At 53.7% G+C, this 14687-nt stretch overlaps 1 protein-coding gene across 4 annotated transcripts in view; it reads left to right on the forward strand.

The window, feature by feature from the left end:
* MYO18B (myosin XVIIIB) overlaps positions 1–14687 on the forward strand; it is a 224209-nt gene that overhangs the window by 25000 nt on the left and 184522 nt on the right. For all 4 annotated transcript variants that reach the window (XM_053669858.1, XM_053669857.1, XM_053669855.1 and 1 more), the window contains 4 exons: positions 226–424; positions 2329–2471; positions 3304–3404; positions 5998–6061. In XM_053669858.1, the coding sequence (XP_053525833.1) occupies positions 226–424; positions 2329–2471; positions 3304–3404; positions 5998–6061 (507 nt within the window). The remainder of the gene's footprint in view (positions 1–225; positions 425–2328; positions 2472–3303; positions 3405–5997; positions 6062–14687) is intronic.

The following is a 14687-nucleotide window of genomic DNA, read 5'->3' on the forward strand; positions in this document are numbered from 1 at the left end:
TCCAGGATCAGAGTAGGGTCCCTGGCTGCCCAGGCGGTCAGAGTGTGCCAGGCACAGGACCAGCTGAGGCTGGGCTCTTCCCCGGAAGATGCAAGACCTCTCTGACAAGGGTGGAGCAGGGTGGGGGGACACAGATGTGGACTTGAGGCTGGAGTGGGCACTGTCTTGGGGTGCTCCCTGGGGACACCTGGGGTGGGAAGGCTGACACCTGGCATCTTCCTGCAGGTGCCCAAGGGCCGCTGGGATGGCCTGCCTGCCCATGTGGCCTCTCTGGCCCAGCGGGCATACTGGGCACTGCTGAGCCAGCGGAGAGACCAGAGCATCGTGGCCCTGGGTCGAAGCGGCGCTGGGAAGACCACCTGCTGCGAGCAGGTCCTAGAGCACCTGGTGGGGATGGCAGGCAGTGTGGATGGCAGTGTCTCAGGTACAGTGGTCTCCAGATAACATGTAGTAGTGTCATGGGGAGGGTACTGGGCTGCTCCTCCTCATAGCCACTCACCTTGCCCTCACTTGGCATGTCCGCACACCCCAGGCTGGCTGCTGGGCAGGGCCACCCCGGTCCACCAGACGCCTCTGTGCGAATTAGAGAAAGGTACTCCTTCCTCAAGACATTCCAGCCATGAACGGAGCAACCATCATTTGTTGACATTGTTAGAAATGGATGTTCCACTGCTGTGCTCTAGAAAATCGTCCTACTAAGTACACAAACCTGTGATGCTGTGGCACTGATGCTGTGCCCCTGTGATGCAGGGCCTTGTGCAGTGCACGTCCCCTGCAGCCGTGCAGAGGACCTGCCACTAGAGACAGAGGGCGTGGCTGGTGTGCTCAAGGAGGGACAACCAGAGGCTGTGGCTGGTGTGCTCGGGGACCGGACAACCAAAGGGCAACCGAGCTGCTCGTACACACCAAACTGGAGTGTTCTGCCCAAAGTGCAGGCGGAGCTGCCTGCGGGAGAGCCGGCGGGGGAACGGAGAGGGGAAAGGGGCTGCCCGGGGCATGATGTGTGAGTTCGGCCTTCCAGAGTGCCACCTCGCACTGGTAATTACGGCCACAGCAACAGTGGCCATCTACACTGGCAGGGGATGTGTGTGCCAGGCCTTATTCCAAGGACTTAAACTTATTCATTGCTGAGAACAGCCGTGTAAGGTACCTATTGTTTATTTAAATTTCGTAGACGAGGATGCTAAAGCTCAGAGAAAGTAACTGGCTCGCCCAAGGCCGCACAGCCGCTGCGCCCCAGGCAGTCTGCTCAGGACTGGCCCCTGGGCTGCCGTGCTCAGTGGGGTTTTATTTTATTTTTTCCTTTTGGCTCAGGTTGTCTTTCTCAAGATTTTGCCCCCAAATCATCTCCCCACCATAAAATTGTAATGTGTAGACACATCACGATCTGTTTGTGCACGTGTGTCTGAGCTCTGTACATAGGAAGGTGGAATTTCCGCCACCCCAGAGGCAATTTCTGCTCCCTTGGGGGCAATGTGCCTTCTCCCCGCCGAGAATACATGTGCTAGCAGTGTTGCTTTTCCAGCTGCAATAAATATAATACTAACAACACCGCATTTGGAGCACACTCGTTCTAAGCACTTGGCTTTGCTAAATCTTCCAGTCCTCAGGATGATTGCGGGAGCTAGGCACTATAATATTTCCATTCTCCGTGTTACAGATGGGGTAACGGAGCCACCGGGAGGTTAATTAATTTGCCCCAAGTCATGTAACTAGCAAAGGGTAGAGCCTGTTCACACCTGCCCAGCTGCTGTGGGCTGCTGCTGTTCTGCCGGGGCTGGTCCAGGGCTTTGCTGGTCACCTGCACTGCACCTGGTGCATGGTAGGAGCTGGGGATACAGCAGAAAGAGGTGCTGGTCTTTGCTTTCCCCAAATGTAGTGCTGCTGTGCGTGAGTGTATCTGAGGGTGGAAGTCAGGCTAGGCTGTATCCAGGAGCCTACCCCAATGCCTGATGCATAATAGGTGCTCAATGTGGGAAGGTTGCAGGGCTTTTTGAGCCTGCTGTGGTGAGGGGTTCCCTGAGAGCAGGTCTGAGGATTCCAGTGCCCTGCCTTCCTCACAGGCTCCATCAGGCCCAGGGGACCCCAGGGCAGCCCCCTGTCACCCAGATTGTATAATCCCTTCGTGGTTCAGTCTTGGTCCCCCTGCACCACTGCTTGCAGCCAGGATGTGACTGACATTGAAATGTGTGTGGTTTGGAGCTGGTCGAGTTGAGGAGGTGGCAAGGAACCCACCCGGGCCTGGGGCCCCTGGAGAAGGTGGCCCTGTGAGAGGTGGGAGCGGCAGCACCTAGGCCGTGGGTGACATTCTGCCCCATGCCCCCACAGTGGAGAAGATTCAAGCCACCTTCACTGTCCTCCGGGCCTTTGGCTCTGTGTCCACTGGCCACAGCCGCAGTGCCACCCGGTTCACCATGGTGATGTCACTGGACTTCAGTGCCACAGGCCGAGTCACAGCTGCTCAGCTCCAGGTGAGGCCTCTGGGTGGAAGGAAAAGGGTCGCCCTTGGGGCTGCAGGATGCCCAGCCCCACTGAGCAGAGCTGACACCTCCTGGGACCCTGGGAGGTGTCTACATGGTCCTAGTCCCGTCAGCCCCTGCCAGCTCCTCCCCATCTTACTCCGTGGCTGAGAAAGTCCCTTCCTAGAGCAGGCCTGCCTGTTTGCACCTGAGTATGTCATGGAGATGAAGTATTCATGAATAATGTATAATTCAGCCACTCATTAGTTGGGTCTTAGAAGCACCAGCTGAAATTAAACAGTGGCTCACCAGTTTTCATGGGAGACAGTGTGTGGCAAACACGTGCCTGCTGGCTTCTGCCCCCCAAGTCGCCCTATCCCTCCCTCCATCCAGCATTCTGTTGGGACAGAACACAGAAGCAGGTGGTCAGAAACGTCGTTTGTATGTGGAGCTGGGATGATATGCAGAGTCGAGGAAAACTCACCCGTGCCCACCCTGACCCCGACGTCCTGCCACTCACGGCCACGTGGCTCAGTGAAGGCCTCTGTGGAACGAGCATGTGTTGGGGGGCTGCTCCAGGTCGTCAGGGCTCCTCCCCTTGGACACCTCCGTTGGAATGAGTCTGTTGCATTAGCAGAGACCTGAGGTGGACTCTGAGTCAGTGAGGCGAGGGGCCGATGAGTTCTGATGGGAAAGCGTCCACCAGAGTTTAGACCCAAGATGTATCCTGTTCAAAGGGGGGCCCAGGGTGAGGCGCCCTATCGGGGCCTCCAGGTAGCTGGGTGCCAGGCACGAAGCCGAGGTAGCCCAGTGCCGATCAGGGGCCCATTTCCTCCTTTTGCAGACGATGCTTTTGGAGAAGAGCCGCGTGGCGCGGCAGCCAGAAGGGGAAGGCAACTTCGAGGTTTTCTCCCAGATGCTGGCGGGACTGGACCTGGATCTCAGGTGAGTGACTGGGCTAGACAGGGACAGCCTGCGGCAGTCATTCAAAGGGCACCCCTCTCCAGGGCCCAGCCTGAGCTCTGCCCGGAGCTGAGGGGCAGCAGCCCTGCTCACAGGCTGGGTGGCCTGGGCTCACCCACTCTGAACCTTGTTTTTTTTTTTTTTCCCTATAAAGTGGAAACAACACTTTGACCTTGCGGGATTAAGTGATTTAGTCCGCAGGTAGCTCTGTATCAACCCCGGGAGGAGGCGGGGGCCGTCTGATGCAACGCCCACGTGTCAGTACAGGGCTGAAGGCAGCCTGGGAGGGGGGCAAGCAGAGCAGACCCCATGTGTTCTAGAAGTTTCTGAATCTGTGGGGGCCTTGAGTACACTCAAAGGTTTGCCTGAATGGGGTAAAACCCATGAGCAGTGGGGCACTGAGTGGGGTGGCCCACAGGGTGGCCAGGTGAGACTCATCTTAGAGGACGTCCTGGGGGACACCTCCCCCCTTAGGTCCTGACAGGTGTCTTCTGTAAAGGTCTGACTGTAGAGTCTGAGGGACACATGTTTACGTCCGGACTCTGCCCCTTGTGGTCCTCTCTGAACCTCAGTTGTCCTTTCTGCAGAATGGGTGCCTACTAGTACCTGCCTGTGGGCATTTGAACCAGATCTCATGCCAAGGTAGCAGGCACTGTGCATGGTGCTTAGTAGAGGTGCAACCTGGGAAAGTAGAATATATATGTAAACTCCGCACATGGAGTTGGAACCCTCTTCTGCAGCTTGTGGCTTCAGGTGAGAGGTTTCCGCTCTGGGGCCACCATTTCCTCGTCTCCCAGGACAGGGAAGGGCGGGCCCATCTCCCTGGCGACCACGCGTTGGGGTTGATCCCTGCACGGAGCGCGGTTCTGAGCCTGGTGCTCCAGACCCAGAAGGCGATTGCCTGGAAGGGGATCTCCATGCAATGCTCACAGGCAGGACGGGGCTGGCTGCTGCCGGCAGAGAATTCCAGGCCTGGCCCGGCCTGGGGAGCTGTGAGTTGGAGGGCTTGACCCAGGTGAGACTGACGTCCTTGGGAGCCAGGACAAGGCTGTGTCTGAGGGATGGGGACGACCCAGATGAGTGTCAGAGGCCCTGGGAGGGTGGAGAAAAGTGCCTGGAACACCTCAGGCCCTTCAGGAGGCCGGGGCCACACTGGGGGCTCCCTAATGACGCTTTGCCCCAGGCCGTCTCCCTGTCTTACCGCTGTTGCTGCTGGGCTATTTCCTCATCCGCAGTGAAGCTGCCAAAGGGCAAAAACTGGGTTCCACTTCCACAAATATCCTCCCCTTCTCCCGTGGTTCATGTGACAAACTATTCATCCTTCAAAACCCTGCTCTGAATCCCTTCTTTAGAGCAGTTGCCCAATTCCTGCTCCCTGAGTTTCTCCCGTCTACTATTCTGGTTCGTCACCGGGGTGTGCCGTCTCCCTTCCTCACCAGACTGACACGAGATCTTTCAATCAGGGGCTCTGCCTTACTCCTTTCTGCCTCCCCAGCATCAACATAGGGCTCAGCACTGGATAGATGCCCCTTAATTATTTGTCAAGGTGAACTTCCAACTAATGGAACACGGATCAGGTCAAGTGCAAGGGAAACAAATGTAGAGCACCTGCTCGGTGCCAGGCTGGTGTGGGAGTTTGTATGTAATATCTCCTTTAACCCTGTGAGGCAAGTGGCCGAACGCCTATCTACAGATGAGTTCAAGGGAGGTTCAGAGAGAACTATCTTACCTGCTAGCTGGTAGGGCTTGGACTGGACTCAAGGTCTTTCTGACAAGGGTCTGCCCAGGGTGTGAGACAGAGGCCAGGCGTGTTGGGCCGGCTGAGATCTAGAGGAGAAGGCACTAAAGGACCCAGGCCCAGAGAAGCTGGCTGGGGACTGGTGTGAGCCCCACTTCCCAGGAACCAAAATGAGCCCCCACGGAGGGTTGTCAGGGCCTGCAGCTGGGCTCTGGGATGCATCCGTGAGTGGTGTGCGCCTGGAAATGAGTGAAGGGCTGTACCCGTGGCTCCCTCTCCCCCTTTGCTTGCATTCTTCAGGTCTCGGGGTCGGGCAGCCCACCTTCAGGCTACCCTCTTAAGGAACTAGAAGGGGCCTTAAGCATTGCCACTTTACAGGGTGGGGGCAGAGGCCAGGGGAGGGCCTGGGTGGCAGGACAGCTCTCTGTTGCTAGCGGTGTGGGCAGGGCGTCCACTCTGAGTGCCTCTCTTTTGTTACCTGTATCAGGGGAATACGATTCATACCTGTTGAGTGGGGCCACTGTGCCTAACCTCAGAATTCAGCCTATGGCGAGGGCTGAGCTCACTGGTCTAAAAGCACCCTTGAGCAAGTTCACACCCCCAGTTAGTGGGAGACCTGGAACCAGGACCTGCTTCCGTGATTTAAGTTCATAACTCTTTCTTTCCAGGGCTTCCTAGCACTTAGGAGGGGCCGGGTGAGGATAGCTGAGTGAGGAATAATCAAGGGTGGGATTGGGGTGGCAGGTAGACACTGGGACCTCCTGGGGCTTTGTGTGGACCCCCGCACCATGAAGACCACCTGCCCTCCCTCACTTCTGGTCCCTGCTCCACTTCTAGGACAGAGCTGTACCTGCACCAGATGGCGGACAGCAGCTCCTTCGGCATGGGCGTTTGGTCTAAGGTAAGAAGCAGGTCCTCCCGGGGCGTGGGGCGTGGGGCGTGTGGCGTGTGGGTGCCTGTGACCCCGGGGCCAGGATGGGAGAGCGAGGGAGAGATCTCCTATGTGACTTGTCTCCCTTGCCGCTGGGGTTTGTAATTGGCAAGGGCTGGTCGTGTTCAGGAGAGAGCGGGGTGCCTTTGTAGGGTCTGGACTTGTCAAGAAATGAGACGTACAAATAAAGAACCAGGAGGTGGCATATGCAAAGGTACGCATGTGGGCTCTGGGGACAGGCTGTCTGGGCTCAAACCGCTGCTCCAATAGTTATTAGATACGTGGCCTTAGGCATAGTACCTCCCCTCTCTGAACATCTGTAGCCTCTTTGCTAAAGGAACAGCGGTAGCTGTGTCAGCCTCATGGAGGTCAATGAACGCAAGTAAATGATGTGCACGAAGTGCTTAGCACAGGGCATGGCCTAAATCAATCAATCAATCAATCAGGTATGTCTAGTACATCCTACCGATGCGTAATGTGTGTAGGTGCAGTCGGAGAGGCTTCCTGGAAGTTGGGGCCTATGACTAGGACCGGAGAGATGTATTCGATTGCTTAAAACAGATTTGGTTCACTTGTTGGTTTATTCTTTTACTGATTTGTTTATGTTTTGATGGTTGTTTTCTGAGTCACCCCCACACCCCATCCACAGCAGGCCTGTGCTAGGCACTGGGATCGTGCTCCTCGCCCATGAATTTTTGCTCTAGCAGGAGAGACAGACATGGGCAGTGAACGCAGTAACAGGGGGGGCAGGAACGCGCCAGAGGTTGCCTGAGACGCTGTGGTGACCAGAGGACAGTTGAAAGAAAGAGCTACTTGGCTTTAGTCAGGGGAAGCTTCTTAGCCAAGGGGACATTTGACCTGGGTTTTGAAGGATGAGGAGGAGTTCGCCAGGTAAAGGAGCACGGGTGATTTCCACACCGGAGCCTTTTCACAAACACCAGTGTCTGGGGAACAGATGGTGCTGGGATACTTCGATATCCTCATGCAAAAACAAAACAAAACAAAACAAAACAAAGTGAAGTTCAAGCTGCAACCTCACATCACATATAAATGTTAACAAAAAAAATGGATCACAGACCTAAATGTAAAACTTAAAACCATAACGTTTCTAGGAAAAATGGGAGAAAAATTTTGTAACCTTGGATTACACAAAGATTTTTAGTTGTGACCCCAAAGCACAGTCCATAAGAGAACAAACTGAGAAATTGTACTTCATCAAAATCAAGAACTTGTGTTCTTTGAAATTCACTGTTGTGATGAAAATACAAGCCATAGACTGGGAAAAATATTTGCAAATCACATATCTGATGAAGTCTTTGAATCCAGAATATATGCGTGTTTTTCAAAATTGTACATAAAACAACCCTGTGAAAAAGTTGGGCCAAAGATTTTAACACAACCCTCCACCCAAAAACCAGACGGACGGCCAGTGCGCACAGGGAAGCAGGCTCAACATCACAGGGCATTAAAGACGTTCAAACCGAAGCCACAGGGTAAATACACTCTCACTGGGCTGTCTACACTCGACAAGATCCATCACACTGAGTGCTGGTGAGAACTGGGGGTAACTGCCAGTGGGGGTGTGAAACAGGACAGTCATTTTGTAAAACGGTTTCTTGAAAAAGTTCAACATTCCACCTCCATATGACATGCTCTTCCACTCCCAGGAATTTGTGCAGGGGAGTAGCCCTGTATGTCTGTCCCGAAAACTTGTACACGAAAGCACAGCAGCCTTATCTATAGCAGCCCAAGGCCTGGAAACTACCAGAATGCGTATTAACAAGTGGGTGGATGAACACATTGTGAGATATTCACAGAGACAATGTGAAACAGATGCACTAGTTTGAGAACATCAGTGGCTCACAAAGTAACTGTGCTGAGTGAAAAATCTCAGAGAAAAAAGAGAACACTATGATTTTGTGTGTGTGACCCTCTAGAAACAGAACAGGCCAGTGGTTGCCTGAGACCAGGGGGCCTGGCAGGTGGAGAGGAGAAAGGACTACAGGCGGGGGCTTTGGGGATGATGGAGATTCCTTGGTCTTTATTCTGGTGATGGTTTCCCAGGTCTATGTGGCAAAGCTTATCAAACTGGATATGTTAAAGACGAGTCGTTTGTCCTTTGTCAGACCTTAATAAAGCTCGTTCTCTCTCTCTGTCTGCTGGGTACTGTGCACAGACTTGCTGAGTCCTCAGGTCTGAGGTCAGGCCTGAGAACACGCATGTCTCCCAAGTTCTCAGGTGTGGCTGATGCATCTGGCCCAGGGCCCCACTTTGAGAGCCACCGCAGCGGAGCTGCTGCAGGGGGCGGGGTGGGACAGAGTGAGGCGGTGCGGGTCCCCCATCTTTAAACTCTGGGGGCTGGTGCACTCCTCTCCTTCCTGATGCCCCCTTCACTGGGGGGTTGGAATCTGCAGTATGTTTTCCTTTCATACTCTCTCTCCCAGGATCGGGCAGCGGGTGGCGGGGAGTTAGGAGCCCAGACCTTGACCTTGAAGGCAGAGGATGAAAGGCTGCCCCAGCATGGGTATTCTCTTTCATTTTGTGAGGTTTGGCCAAGCGCATCCATTAGAATCAGCAAGACGGCTGCCGTTTGCTTTCCTCTTGTTTTTGAGGAGCGGGCGGCTGCCTGGCCCTGAGAGCTCCCCCGTCCTGACCTGTTTGCCTGGCCGGCTTGTTCAGTCTGCACACAGGAGCGGGCCCAGCGTGACTCCTGTCAAGCAGGCGTTTGAAGTAGTTTTGGTTTTTTCTTCTGTATTTCTGGGTGGTGCTTTTTTAGACCAGTTGATTCGTGGGAATCGGTAGGGTGTTCCTTTGTTCTCTTTCTGCTGCTTGGCAGGAACCGTGAGCAAGAGTTTTCTCTCCTTTCCAACAACAGAAATGCAGTCTGAAAACTCATTGGCTTTTCACACAAGCCTGGGTTGGTTTTCTGGGACCGGGCCGTTTGGGTACGGTCTCCGTAATGGCATTGGGTGGCCAGGAAATGCCTCTCCACCCTGGGAGTTGCTGTATGCGGGCCCCCAAAGTTGCCAGACTCGCAAATAAAAATACAGGGTGCCCAGAACTTACTCTCTCGTATCTGACCTGGTTTCCAGCACGGTGACTATAGTTAGTAGTACTGTATTTATTGTCTACTTGAACTTTCCTGGGAGAGTAGGACCTAAGGGTCCTCAGCACACACAGGAACGTGGTACCTGTGTGAGGTACAGCTGTGTTGATCGACTTCATTGTGGCCATTATTTCACAACCTGTACGTATGTGAGGGCATCACACTGCACACTTAAAAATACATAACTTCGATTAGCCAGTTATAACTCAATAAAGGTGGGGAAATGTCTGATGCCCACGGAACTCTGAATTTCAGAAAAGCATAAAATAATTTTTGGCACAAGTATGTCTCCAATATTGTGTGGGCAGGCTTGCAGGGCTGGAGTCATATCAGAGAGGGCTGCCTGGAGGAGGTGAGCACGAGCTGGACCTGGGCTAAGGAAGCCAGACAGGTGCAGGAGGCCAGCACGCCTGCTGCACAGCACGTTGTTGGGCGTCTGCCTCTGTTAAAGGGCCACCCGTGGTTTATCGGAACTGGGAGTTAACTAGAGGTCTGCATTTCATCCGGCACTTGTATCAGCCACATTCGTCTCTGGCGGGGCCCTGCTCCTCCTCCTCCTTCTCCCAGCCGGTCCCCCCGGCTCTGCTTAGTTCTGCTTCTGTGGCATCTGTAACATCTGCTTCCATCGTCCCCTGAAACCTCACTGAGGACAGTGGTGAAGCAGTGGGCTCTGGAGTCTGACATGTCCATGTCCAGGTTCAAATCCTGGTACTGGCACGTTGGCTGGCTGGCCTTGAACAGAGCGACTTTACTTCCCCGGGCCTCAGTTTCCCCATTTGTAAAACTGGGTTGGTGATCGTTGCCCTTGCCTGAAACGAAGTAAAGCCCATTAAGAGCTGGACTGTGCCTGGAATTTAACCAATTCAGCTTTTAGAATTATTGTTCAATATTATCCTGGATGGTGGCGTTGGAGCAGGTGCGGGGAGCAAGGCCAGAGAGGCCCACAAGGTGCCCAGCCTGCACTTCCTGGTGGTACAATACCGAGTTTTTTCTCTGACTGGCTTTATTTATCTCTTTTCTCCCCTAGTTTATATTTTGGATAAAACACTTATTTTAAATGACTTAATAATTCTTTCTATGGAGAATCAGAAAAAAACATACAGGCAGAACCCGCGCCGAGACACGTAGACACTCACACAACCAAACCCAGGTGCCAGCAGCCGCCTGGTTGGTGACCTTTCGCAGGTCCCCGCAGCATGGCTGCCAGGGGTTCTTTACACAGCCCGGGGCAGCCTGCGCGTCCCCCACAACTCTCACAAACAACATTTTTAATGACCATTCACTGCAGAGCAGTGATTCTCTGGGCTGCTTCCCTAACATCGTCATTCTCCAAAAGGCTCTATACCCTCTTGGCCAGCCCACATCTGCTTTGAAGTCCTCTGTCCAAGGAGAGGCCTCCTCGAAGGGCCCTTTTTATGATCTCGTTGGTAACAGTCTCTCATCACGTACCACACTGTTTACTCACAGTCCGTCTCCCCTCAACCCGAAGTTCTGTGAGGACGGATGGGGGCATCTTCTGTGTCCTGTTTGTGGCTTAATGTCCAAGGCCCAGCACTGAGCCAGGCACATGCCCAGTGCTTTGCTGAGTGTGCAAAGGGATGAAGGAGCGTGCCTCACACCGTGGCCAAACTCGTGTCTTTTCAATTTTCTAAACTTTGCTACTGCGGAGGGCAGAGCTATGTTAATGACACTTTGATTGATGGCCGGTGGCTTTGAAGGCATTTCCTAGGCTCTGGGATCTGCCTGTGATTTCTTTGGAGCCACTGCCTGCGTCCTGGGAGCTGGGGCTGTTGCTGGGAATGCTGGCTGCCCCAGGGGAGGGGATTACAGGGCTTGGGGCTGTCATCCCTCAGCCAGCCTGGAACTCCAGAGTCCTCAAACCCAGGATTAGCAGAACTGGGCCTGGCTCCGTGGGTGGACATGCTCTACCATCAGTGGCGCTTGCTTGGGGACACGAACTGGCAGCTTGTTGACATTCATTCCTCAATGGAGGTTTAGTGATCTTGGTCCCCAGGCACTGGCACAGAGAGAGAACTCAGCTGGGCTTCTGCGGCAAAGGGCTTGTCTTTTGGAGGTGAATGGGGGCTGCCATAGCCACAGAAGCAGATCATTCCAAGCCAGAGTGATAGGTGCCTGAACAGATGTTGGTGTAGGCTGAGGGCATGCTCATGGGGTAGAGGAGTATCAGGGAAGGCTTCCTGGAGGAAGTGACAACAAACTGGTCCTGGACTAAGAGTGAAGTTAGAAGCAGTGTGGCCATCATCTCTGCTATGCAGAGCACCCGACACCAAGGTAAATGCAGGGGGACAGCACAGAGTGCAGCGTGACTGTAGAGCAGAGGATGAGGGCGTGGGGCGAAGGGCATGGGGCATAGGGCATGGGGTGCGGGCCAGTCCGCTAGAGCGGAGGCACAGCGCGGAAGCATGGAGACCTCTGGGGCGGCGCTGGACGGCCAGCGGTGCCTCCTGGTCCCTGCAGCGTGCCTTCACTGCCTGCCGCCACCTTCGGCTTTTACAGGAAACTTGTCTGAGATCTGCCAGGGGCCGAGGGCCTGTTTGAACTCACAAACCTTTCATATGATTTTCTTCTCTGCACATTATTTTTCTGCAACATAGCCTGGGTTTTTTTTTAAAAAGTGCCCAACAGCAGTGGGAACAATGATCGTCATCCTTGCCTCCCAGCCGTTGGCTTCTGGCTGTCACATCCCAGACTCTGGCCTGGGGCGCATTAATTCTTTATGACCCACGTGTCAGCCCCAGAGAAGTCTCCAAAAAGGATGGGGAGTTGTGCACTCCTGCCAGGGGCCCTGCTGGGAGCTTTCGGTACTGCATCCTCTTAATGGGCCCTGGAGTTATTATTACATCTGTTTTTCAGGAGGAACACCCAGGCTCAGAGAGAGCTCAGTCTTGTATTTTGGTTGAAGACTTTGTTCTCTGAGATCTGACTCACTGTGCACCCTCGGGTCACTTACCTCCTCTTAGCCTCAGGTTTTCCACCTGTGGAATAGGTACAGCATCACCCAACTCCTTGGTCTATTCCTAGGATTGGGGGCCCAGTAGAATATTGGCAGTTAGTGACTCTGCCTCTCTCAAGTGGGGGGATCTCGGGCCAGTGCTTTGCCTTCTCTGAGCCTTTTTCTTGCCCTGTCCATTGAACAGACCCACACTTGTGTAATAGGGCAAAGGCATATTAGGTGCTCAATGAACATTTTCTCTTCTGCCTGCTTAAATGGACTCCCCAGTGCCCAGAGACGGCATGGACTGGTCAGGTCTGAGCATGGGGCAGAGTCACTGGGAACAGGAGCTCCTGGCTCTGGATGACACGTGCCCGCTCCCGCTCCCCCGGCCTCCACGAGGTTCATTCACCCCATTGTGCAGGCTTGGGTGTTTCTTTTGCCAAGGAATCAAATCAGTGTTCAGCGTGTTACTCCTGTAGCTGGCTCCGTCCAGTGGGCGGAGGGATGGGAACCCCTGGGCTGGTTGGTTGTAGGGACACGAGGGAGCCCACCACAGCCCTGGAAGAGAGGGGACTGGTCTATACCCACACTGGGCTTATGACCAGGAGAGATGACTTGCAGGAGCCAGCCACTTCCTTCACCAGGGAGACCTCCTGTGGCCACGGCTCCATGAGAGAGCAGCTCCCACCTGCAAACCATGGTCGCCCACTGTCCTCCACTCTGCAAGTGAGGCCCGCGTGAGCCCCTCAGGGTCCTCGGCACCCAGTGCACCGTGCTCCCCCCTTCAACCCCTATCCCCTGCCCTTTGCTTGGAGACCCTCCCTGCCTTCCCAGCACCCACTTCGTCTTGCTCATTTTGTTTGCTTCACAGGCCACTTCTTCCAGGAGGCCTCTGACCCTCCCATTCAGCTCCTTGCTCCTCCCTGGCATCTCCTAGCCCCCAGCACTCCTCAGTGCTGTCCTGTGTACATCAGCTCCCTCACTGGACCGGGAGCCACTCGGAGAGGACAGGGCCACACCTGCCGGGCATGAACTTGGGCCACAGAGGGGAAAGGTTTCCCCAGAAAACCTTTAATGTGGACAGAACATCTTGGATTTCGTATTTTTCACTAAATTACCTAAAGTCTTTGGTTGACCTTGAGTCTTTGACTGTGTCAGATAAATCCTGGGCACCTTGTGAGTTGACCGTTTTTTCATTCACTTTTGTTTTTAGTTGAGTAAGACATGTAGTAAAATGTATCAAGTGCACTAATTTTGAGTGTACAACGTGATGATGACTGTGTCCTTAAACACAGCTGCAGCCATACCCCAGATCAAGTTCTAAATATTCCTCATTCCAGCGAAGGCTTCTGTGAGTCCCCTCCAGGTCGGGGGTATCCCTCCCACCCCGAGCCACCACCCTGACCTCTCTGACCATAGATCAGTTTTGCCCACATCGATGGGGTCACACAGTGCGTGGTCTTTTGTCTCTGATGCCGCTGACTCACAATGGGTCTGTGGGATTCATACATGTGGTTGCGTGTATCAGTGGCTTGTTCTTTTTCATTGCTGCATAGTACTCCACACACGCCCTGGCTACACCACCTGTTGTTTGTCCATTCTCCTTTGGATAGACATTTGGGCTCTGACTTGACTTATTCCTATTATTTGACTGATTTCTCTTTTTACGAGTTTGATGCAAGGACTGGCTTTTCTCCGAGATGTTTGGCTCTCTAGAAGGTTAAGGAATGGTAAACATCTTCCTGGTTCTAATCGTTATGGAAGTGTGTCTATTTGTCCCTCCATGTCTTCTGTTGCCACAGAGACTTGGGACTGGGAGGGAGAGAGAAAGAGGCAAATCAGCTGTAGCGGGAGTTTTCTCATCCTCCTCACACAAGCTGAGTGGTGGACGGTGGAATGTGCCTGTAATTTAAAGCCAAATGCTGAGCGCCAACAGTGGGAGCCATCGTAAATGTGTCGCCACTGTTCTTTGGTGTCCTTCCTCTGCTCTTTGAAATCTCATAAATAACCATGTTGGTGAGATGCCTCTTCCTTCCCCCCTGTTTGCTCCAGTGGAGCAGTGGCGGTTGCTAGGTTGGACTCCTGGTTGCTAGGGATTCGTGGTCCTCTGCTGTCCCAGAAATATGATGGATCAGTGGAACATGCTTTTGCTGTTAATTGAAATATTTCTGCAGCGAATCTCTCAATGTCCCTGCCTACTTGGACATCGTCCCAATAGGTCAGTGATCCCTGTAGGACCCCCTCCCAGTTAGAAGAAGTGGCTTGAATGGATGAGACAAGGGGCCTGGACTGGGAGTCAGAAAAAGCCTCATTTTAGTCCTGTGTCTGGTACTGATTTGCTGTGTGACCTTGGGCGAGCGTCGCCCCCTCTCTGTGCACCAGGCACAAAATTCAAGGACCAGCCCGCTTTATCAGTGATGGTTCATTACCTGTTGGGAGCTGACAGTTCATCACCCAAGCTCGGTCCAAGTGCAAGTCAGTTCCTCATTATGTGCTGGTGGATTATTGGCAAAAGAATGCTCCCCGCTTACTTC

Source organism: Artibeus jamaicensis, unplaced genomic scaffold, assembly GCF_021234435.1.
Source record: "Artibeus jamaicensis isolate MK-2021 breed Jamaican fruit bat unplaced genomic scaffold, CSHL_Jam_final contig_525, whole genome shotgun sequence".
Taxonomy (NCBI): domain Eukaryota; kingdom Metazoa; phylum Chordata; class Mammalia; order Chiroptera; family Phyllostomidae; genus Artibeus; species Artibeus jamaicensis.